Here is a 9,307-nt window from a genome sequence, read left to right on the forward strand (position 1 = left end):
GTTAATTAACAACACTTCATTCTAATAACCATTATGTTTTGTGCCAGGGCTTAGTCCCAGATGTACTTTTCTGCATCCCTGTGCCTGTGTTTAGAACAGCAGAGCTTGTTCAACTGCTTCTTCCTTCCTAAAGATGCCTCCAGCCCTTTGACATCCTGAACTCCTGAGTGGGACCCACTCCTGCATTTGTTGTATGTATAATTATGTGGAGCCAGATGATACAGCAAAACTGGGGCTCCCTGGATGGTGCCATCAAATACTTGGCAAAACCAACATTAACTCTTCCTTTAGCACTGAGATGCTTTGCTGGATCTTCTTGCCACCTATAGAATCATCTCAGAGTCATAGGATGCTCTGGGTTGAAGGGACCTTAAAGCTCCTCCATTCCCAACCCCTGCCCTGGGCAGGGACCCCTTCCACTGGAGCAGCTGCTCCAAGCCCCTCTGTCCAAGGTTCAAGCCATTCCCCTTGGCCTGGCCCTACAGGCCCTTGTCCCAAGCCCCTCTCCAGGCTTGGAGCCTCCAGCCAACACAAAGCTGTCTTGGAGTCCCTTTAATTCCTGGCTCTGGCTCTTTCCAAGGTGCTGGTTGCACACATCAAACGAGTTTTAATTTATCTAATTGCATTGCTGTGAACTGCGTTGGCCCAAATTCATCTCAGCTATCGCAAGCACTCATCTGTGCTGGGTCCCCTGGAGACCCTCTGTGTCCATGACGGCAGAAGGAGACCGGATGATGGGTTTGGTTTAGTTCATTTCAGATGGCTGAAGAAGATAAATCCCTTCATTTAGATTGCAAATCCTCTTTCCTCAAGGTGGGAGGAAGGATTTTGTCCACTTCCATCCCAAATCCCCCCCTGTACTCTCAGCCAAGAGCAGTTCCCTGTGGGTCTCTTCCATGGGCATCAGCCATGCCCCTTGCCCAGGCAGTGATGTGGCAGTGGGGACTTAGGAGACCCTGGTCTGCTGCTGCCTCTGGGATCATCCCTCTGCAAACTGACAGCCTGGTGTGAGTCTGGCTCCCTCCAGCAATGATAAAATCACACCTATTTCATCTAAAGGTCTTTAAAAAGAGGTTTCTTGTTCAAGGAAAAGAGAACTGTGACTGAAATCTGCAGAAAAAGACAAAAATCCCCATTTTGTGCCCCAGGGCATCCTTCCTTTGCTAATGCTGTGCCAGGGATTTATGACCCTCTCTCAAAGGTGAGATTTTGCATTTTCCCCATGCAAGTGGTTTTCTGATTTAATGCTCCCCTGAGCTGGCTCTGGCTTTGATTGCAGCAGGGCTCTGCATGGAGGGTTTGCAGTAGGAGACAAGGTGGGTACAGGGGATGGAGCCAGGCTGCTCCCCTGGAGATTTCATCCTAAAGATCATAGAATCAACCAGGATGGAAAAGAGCTTCAGGACCATCCAGTGCAACCATTGCCCCAAGGCCACCCCTGCCCCATGGCACTGAGGGCTGTGAACCCTTGCAGGGCCGGTGCCTGCAGCCCTGCCCTGGGCAGCCTGTTCCAATGCCTGAGCACCCTGTGGGGCAGGAATTGTTCCTCAGCTCCATCTAAACCTGCCCTGGTGCAGCTTGAGGCCGGTTCCTCTTGTCCCATCCCTTGTTCCTTGGGAGCAGAGCCCAGCCCCTCCTGGCTCCATCCTCCTGCAGGCACTTGGAGCCATCAGGTCCCCCCTGAGCCTTCTCTTCTCCATCTGAACCCCCCAGCTCCCTCAGCCGTTCCCCATCACCCTTGGGCTCCAGGCCCTGCTCCAGCTCCATTGCCCTGCTCTGGCCCCACTCCAGCCCCTCAAGGTCTCTTAAATACAGATGTAACACAGGTGGGTAAACTCACATCAGGTTTAATGTTTTATCAGCTGTGTTTGTTTCACACCAAGAGTCCAGATTTATTTGGGATGCCAAAGCATTCGTCTGGCAGATGATGACATTGAAATAAACCCATGTCCAAGCATCTGCAGTGTATAGCAGACAGGAAACAAGCACAGAAGGATTGCTGCCGGGAGCAGGGAGGCATTGCTGCAGCTCACACCAGCAAGGCAAGGATGCTTCTGGGTTGGGAGCACTTCCAGATGCATCTGGAAGCACAGAAAGATGAACCAAGGTACCACTGTAGGTGACACTGGAGGACCCCAGCCCCATAGGAGTGAGCAGTGGTTGAGGCAAGGAAACCCAGCAGGGTGCTGGGAACATCCCCAAGGGCATCAGCACAGGGGTGAAGGTGTCATTGTCCCAGTGTGCTCGGTGCTGCTCAGGGCACCCCTGGAGCATGGGCTCAGGTTGGGTCCTGCTGCACAGCAAAGCTGGGGCCAGGCTGGAGAGGGGCCAGAGAAGGGCCTCAAAGATGGTCCAAGGGCAGCAGTGAGGAAAGGCTGAGAGAGCTGGGACTGTTCAGTGGAGAAGAGAAGGCTCCGGGAGCCCTGAGCCATGTGCCAGGAGGTAAAGGAGGCTGCAGAGGAGATGGAGGCTCCCTTTGGACAAGGAGTCCATGGGAAAGCTGAGGGATGATGGGCACAAGTTACTGCTGGGAGATTCCCACTGGACACAAGAGGAGAATCATTCCCAGTGAGAACAAGCAGCCATTGGGATAATCTCACTGGGGCAGTGGTGACTCCCCAGTGTTGAAGATGGGGCTGCACAGGGTGCTGGGCATCCAGTCTGGGTCATGCTGTGCCTGGAGAGCTTGGAGCAGATGATCCCTGAGGTCCCTTCCACCAGGATTCTATGATTTGAACCAAGGTACCAGGGTGGTACCAGCTTCCCCATCACCCATGTGTGCTCATCCATGTGGCATCCTGGTGGTGCCCTTGGGACACTGTGAGCCTGGGACCTCCTTTCAGGGCCAACAGCACATTGTAGGCTGTAAGTGGGGATGGGAACCTGTGTTTCCTCAATCCACTCAGCCTGCTATTCCCATCCAGCTTTATCATGTGTGTTCCTTCCTCCCCTCAACCCCTCTTTGAAGTGCTGATTACTGCTGACCATGCACAGACAACCCTATGGCAGCTGGTGCCTACCCTGGTATCTCCATAGCCATGAACAGATGAGCATCCTCTGGTTTCTCTCCTCTCTGCAGAACTACACCAACTGCAGCTGCATCTCCGACAATGGGCTCATGGGCTCTGCCAGACCCGGGACCTGCAGCACCGGCTGCTCCCACCTCTTCCTGCCCTTTGTGATCCTGTCCTGCCTGGCAGGGATCCTCGCCAGCACGTCCCACACGCCGTCCTTCATGCTCATCCTCAGGTGAGCACCTTGGGTTGATCGTGGTCTGGGTGCAGCTGGAAAAGGCATCAGAAAGTGCTGTTTGGAAGACCAAGAGGTGCTTGAACTGGGGAAGGTTCTCTCCGGCTGAACCAGCCCTATGCTGCACCTCATCCCTGTTCATCCCATTGCTTTACATGGTTTCTGCATGTGTTGGTGCAGGGAATGGGGCTTCCCTGCTCCCATCAGGGCAATGCATGTGGTTGTCCGTCTTCTAGGCTATGCCTGGCTCAGGAGACCTGGCATTGCTGGGCAGGACAGAACCATCAAGCATCTCCGGTGTCAAATGCTGGAGCAGGAGACACCTTCAGGACTCGCTCTTGAAGACCCAATGCTAACAGAGTTCCTGCTTCCCTAAGGCTGCAAAGGCTCCTTCAAGGTCTCTTTGGTTGCTGCTGCTGATCCCTGCAGAGTTAAGGGGATTTCAGGCTGCTGGAGGCTGTATCATGGAGCTGTGATGCTGTGTGGCCAATTGCTCTTGTAGGGAACGTGGTGTTCAGCAGCATGTCAGGCCCCCACAGCCCCACCACCCATCAATGGGGCTGTGGGGCTCACATCGCCCTCAGCATCTCCTTCAGATCCAGCAGCAGATCCTGTTCCTTCTCACCACCATGGCTGGTACCTCAGGAACGAGATGCACCATTAACTCAGCACTGCAGAACTTCAGCACTTTTTAATGCAGCTCTGTGCTCAATTAAGAAGTTTAATTACTTTCCTTCCTTCTGGTGGATCTCCCTTGGGTACAGCATCCTTTCCCAGTGCAGTGAAGCTATTAGGGCCACAGTTGCCTATACCCTTGGAAAGGTGGCTATGGGGCAGGCTGGAGCCAACCTCAGCACAAGCCCCAGGGCAGGAGAGGGAGAAGCCATGGATTAGTCTATACATGATATTCCCAAGCACCTTTATGTGGTCAAAGCCCTCCAAAGAGTTGCTTTTTAGGGAAAAGCTGTGGGTAAAACCTGGTTTTAGCCTGACTTATTATTAAATCACATAAAACCACCTTTAATGCCACGAGTGAGGTATGTGTACAGCAGGCAGCCAGAGAGGAAAGGGAAGCTGAGTCCCATGAAGTGATGCTCCATCCCTGGCAGTGCTAAAGGCCACAGGGGTGGAACTGGATGAGCTTTAAGACCCCTTCCAACTCAAACCATTCCATGATTCTATGATATGTGTTGACCTGGAGGTCCTCTCCCACCCAGTCCTCTCCCATGTGTGACCCCATCAGGAACCACAGCCTGAAACACAGAAAACTGGGGTCCCACCAAAGCACACACTGGGACATCCCAAAGGAAAGCCACTTCCTCAATGGGTAAATCTCCTTTGCAGCTACAAAAAGCATCCCTTCTATTGCTTGTGTTTGCAGAGCCAGCAGCTAAATTGGGTTTTGTTTGTGATTTGCTCTTTAAACAAGCAGCAAAAATACTTCACTGAGCTCCTCCCTGTCTCTTATGGAGCCCAGCAGGTCTTCCAGGCCAGGAAAAGGCATTTGGCCTTGATGAATGAAGCCTCATCAAGACACTGATGTAAACGGGAACTGCCTGGGGTCCTGGGTTGGGTTGAAGGATGATTTGAGGGGTGAGATGCCATAAGGCTTCATGTGAAACCAGGGAGGGGAACATCCATCTCTGTGGCACCATTTCCATTCTGTGTTTCAGGAGCATCCAGCCTGAAGACAAATCCTTTGCTGTCGGGATACAGTTCATGCTGCTGAGAGTTTTAGGTAAATGAGAACGTGTTGAAACGTCATCCTGGAAATTCATGGCAGCTCCAGGGGATTCTGCAGCCCCAGGGCTGCAGAACTGATGCTTAATCACAGTTTCAGGCTGAATAAAGCCTGTTCTAAGCCAAGGAAGGATGCTGCCTTGCAGGGTGTGGGGGGCTGCGCATGGAGGGGAGGGAATGAGGCATCTCCATGGGGTACATGTATGTGGTGAAATAAAGAAGGGCAGGGAATAAGTTTAGGTCCAGGCTGGCAGCCCTTGGCTATGTGAGGATACTGCCACATTTGCCCTCAGTGTATCAGGGTGGCTGAAAACCATGTCTGGTGATCCCACTAGTTAGTTTTCCTATGGTGAAAATCCCTGTTCACCTGGAGACCCCCCAGAACATACTATTGCAGTTGTGGGATGGAGCATATATGTACAGTGCATGAAGGAGGTGAGCATCATTCCTGGGATGAGCAATGGTCCTTTATCAAAGAGCAAAGAAAGAAGGGACCATCTTGCATCTCAGTGGGGTCCAAACACACAGCCAGCCCTTGGTGCTCTGTGCAGGACCAGTGCCTTCATGGGCCACCACAAAGACCATCCCCAGCCACTTTATATCCCCTCACACGGGAGAGTAACCAGGGTTGGGTTTGTCACAGCAGAGTTGCTTCCATAACATCCCAAAGCCTTAGTTAACCCTTTCTGCTTCCAGCATGGATGCCAGGACCTGTTCTGTACGGCAGCGCCATCGACACGACCTGCATCCTCTGGGAGAAGAAGTGTGACAGGAAAGCAGCCTGCAGATACTACGACAATAACCTCTTCAGGCAAAGGTAGGGATGTGCATCAGGATAAGGGCTGAGGGTGCAGAGGGAAGCCCAGGGGCAATGTGGCACTAGACCACCTCCTATATGGGATAAGTTGTTGCATATGCCATGGTAAGCAAACAGGGAAACTCGCATCCCCCCTGGCCCATTCTAAACTCCCAGGAATGGTTTGCAAAGCCATTGGCACAAGTGAAAAGCCTGAAAAGGACCTTGTTAACTTGCTGCTGTGGACCACAGAGGTCCAGTTCTGGAAGAACTCCCTGCATTGAACTCCAAGCTTGCAGCAGTTGCTGAATGTGCCCAAGGAGCCAGTCCCCATGCTCAGTGTCCATGGAGTGCCTGAGGACACTGGGTATTGATGCTTGATGCACACAGGAACATGCTTCCTACCCTGATTTATTGTGTTTCCACACCACAGGTACCTTGGTCTCCAGTTTTTCTTTGAGGTTGGTGCCTTCCTGTGCTTTGTGACCGTCTATGTGATCCTCAGGCGGCAGGAAAGGGAAACCAGCAGTGCAGCAGGGACAAAGGCAGACCCAGAGAAGGAGAAGCTGGCAGGGAACTCCATAAAGAGCCCAGAATCCAAAGTGTGACACCAGAAATCCATGTCCTTGGAAATGAAGCCATGTGAATCGTGCTACACTTGAACTGTGAAGGATGGATGGCTGGAGCGGTGGACAATGGGGCTGCTTCCTAATGTCCTGGGTGGGATGTACTACACCTGTAGTGCCATGGGAGTCTGCCTCCTCCACCTCAATGGTGCAGCTTGCTCCTTTGTGTGGAGTAGTCCACACACATTAACCTTTGGACATTAGCCTTCTGGATTTATGTCCTCCAAAGCACTTGCTCCTGCTGATGGTCTTGGTGACACCAGCACTGAGCAATAACCACAGAGCTGAAGGATTCTGTGGGGTTTTTAAATAAATCATTTGTAAGAAATGGTTTTGTACTGGATCCATCCATCTCCATGAGGGATGGGTTGTCCTTGTGCCCAAAATGTCACTGTGCTTGTTCCTTTTGCTCTTGCAGTCTTAGATGGTCTCTCTTCCTTGAAGGCTTCATCCCCCTGGGGCTGACATTGATGGGGTGTTTGTCACAGGCTGTGGACCGTTGCAAGGACAGACTTGTCTGCTTCACCCTGCTGCTGTGCAGATGTTGCTTTGGAGGTGAGGGGAAGGGATGAGGATGCTGAGGATGGGAGGATGTCAAAATGAGCCACAGGTCCAGCCTGGGAGAGAAACTGCAATACCTGTTCAGTACATTGTTCAGCCTGGACAAGGCTCCTGAAGGGGAGAGCTGAGAGCAGCTCCAGTGCCTAAAGGGGCTGCAGGAAAGCTGGAGAGGGGCTTGGGACAAGGGCCTGGAGGGACAGGCCAAGGGGAATGGCTTGAACCTGCCCAAGAGAGGGGAGACTGAGCTGAGCTCTGAGGCAGAAGCTGTTCCCTGGGAGGGTGCTGAGGCGCTGGCACAGGGTGCCCAGAGAAGCTGTGGCTGCCCCATCCCTGGCAGTGCTCAAGGCCAGGTTGGACACAGGAGCTTGGAGCAGCTGCTCCAGTGGAAGGGGTCCCTGCCCATAGCAGGGGATGGGGATGGAGGAGATTTAAGGTCCCTTTCAACCCAAACCTTTCTGTGTTTCCATGATTCTACCCACAGATTTTGGCAGTTTGGCCACATTTTGCAGCAGTAAAAATAATATTAATAATTCCTATTGTTTTAGTATCAGTACTTATGCAGGAACTTCCCAAAGCACAGCAGTGTTAAGGCTCTTTCCCATTTTCCAGTTTGAGAAAGGCAGGGCTTTCCCCAGGGATGCAGGACCAGAAAGGGAGGTTGAACCCATCTCTCTCACAGACAGAGCTCATGGCTAAGCCATCTGCCCATAGCCCAGCCAGCCTCGCTGTGCTCCTCGAAGGGTTTACTGTCAGAAGCAGCTCTAATTATGGGGTGAAAGTCAAGTATAGTGTTATTTTGGGGCAGTTTCTTCTATTTCCTGCATTCTTTCCATCTCAGGGCTCCTTTTCACCCAAGCATAAATCCTATTCCTGGTTTCATGCCATCTGTGCTCAACCACAGACCGTTGGGTAACTTGTCATTTTTGGCTGAAGAATGGAGTGCAGTAGAAACCCCAAAACTATGAAGTTCAACCCAAATATGCAGGAGAGAGAAGACATACACAGAGGAGAAAACACATTAACTCCTCACACCCCGGCAAGCAGTCCTATGGTGAGGTCTGGGTGTGCAGTGATGGAAGGGGGAAAGGCCAGTGGTTAAGTGGCTGGTTTAGATAGTTCACCAGACTCTTCACCCAGGCATTGTGAGACCAAATTAACACCCATCAGAATGAGAAACTGATTTAATCTTATTTTATTTTACTTTGTTTTGTTATTTTATTTTATTCATTTTATTTTAAGGATTTTGGGGGGCTATATTTTTGCAGAGCATTTTGTTCATTGAGATGAGAGGCTCTCCAGCTCCTTTCACAAGTACCTAAACACAGAGAAGTGACTTCTGGCTTAAAGAAGGTTGTTAGAAGACACACAAAAGAGTGGATGCTGAAGAGATGTATGTGGACCCACTCTAGGAAGGACCAGTAACATGCTAGCCACGAGCATCAGAAAGCCCAACTTAGGGGAGTTTTACACTGTTGTTTTTGAGCCATGATGAGGTAGCATCTGGTTCTAAACCAGGACGTTAGCAGGCATGGAATAGAAATGCTGGGTTCAGCAGCAGCAGTCATTTTTCTCCTTAGCAGCTGGTGCAGTGCTGTGGTTTGACTTCCAGCCTGAGAACAGCGCTGATAACACCGATGTTTTTAGTTGCTGCTCAGTAATGTTTAGTCTGACCAAGGACTTTGTGAGCCTCATGCTCTGCCAGGGAGGAAGCAGAGACAGGACACCTGACCCAAACTAGCCAAAGAGGTATTCCATACCACAGCACATCGTGCCCAGTATAGAAACTGGGGGCAGTTACATGGAAGGGCTAGATCACTGCTCGGGTCAGGCTGGGTATTGATCGGCGGGTGGTGAGTGGTTGTATTCTCTTCCCTTGTTATTTCCCTTATCATTATTACTATTGGTGGCAGCAGCAGTGGTTTGTGTTGTACTTTAGTTACTGAACTGCTCTTAACTCATGTGAGTTACATTCTTTAGATTGTCCTTCCCATCCCTATGGGAGCAGGAAGGGGAGGAAGGGAGGGAGTGAGAGAGAGACTCTGTGGCAGCTGGGATTAAACCACCACAGGTTCTATGGACAGGAGCAGAGAAGAGGTGGTCCATGGTGCTCACTGTGGACCCTCCATCTCTTGGCAGCCCATGAATCTACAGCATCCCCCCTCCATCCAGTGGAGAAGAAGGTTCTTTCCTGGCTCAGCACAAGCCTTTGGCTCCCAGGCAGTTTCCTGCCTTGCTCAGCACAACCTCAAGTAGCTCCAGGGTATTTCCCACCCACCACAAGTGAACACCACAATTTGCTCTGTGTGGCATGAAAACCTGAGAGCCACACTGTGCT

At 51.4% G+C, this 9,307-nt stretch overlaps 1 protein-coding gene across 2 annotated transcripts in view; it reads left to right on the plus strand.

Annotated features, from left to right (window-relative positions):
- Positions 1–6,694, plus strand: part of LOC101879895 (solute carrier organic anion transporter family member 2B1-like) — a 49,832-nt gene extending 43,138 nt beyond the window's left edge. Inside the window, exons 12-15 of one of the 2 annotated variants that reach the window (XM_034073406.1) lie at positions 3,080–3,249; positions 4,923–4,987; positions 5,686–5,806; positions 6,219–6,393. In XM_034073406.1, coding sequence (XP_033929297.1) covers positions 3,080–3,249; positions 4,923–4,987; positions 5,686–5,806; positions 6,219–6,393 — 531 coding nt within the window. Of the gene's footprint in view, positions 1–3,079; positions 3,250–4,922; positions 4,988–5,685; positions 5,807–6,218 lie in introns of both variants that reach the window. The other variant, XM_034073407.1, reaches the window with a different exon arrangement.
- The last annotated feature ends 2,613 nt before the right edge of the window (positions 6,695–9,307 follow it).

Source organism: Melopsittacus undulatus (genome assembly GCF_012275295.1).
Source record: "Melopsittacus undulatus isolate bMelUnd1 chromosome 2 unlocalized genomic scaffold, bMelUnd1.mat.Z SUPER_2_unloc_2, whole genome shotgun sequence".
Taxonomy (NCBI): domain Eukaryota; kingdom Metazoa; phylum Chordata; class Aves; order Psittaciformes; family Psittaculidae; genus Melopsittacus; species Melopsittacus undulatus.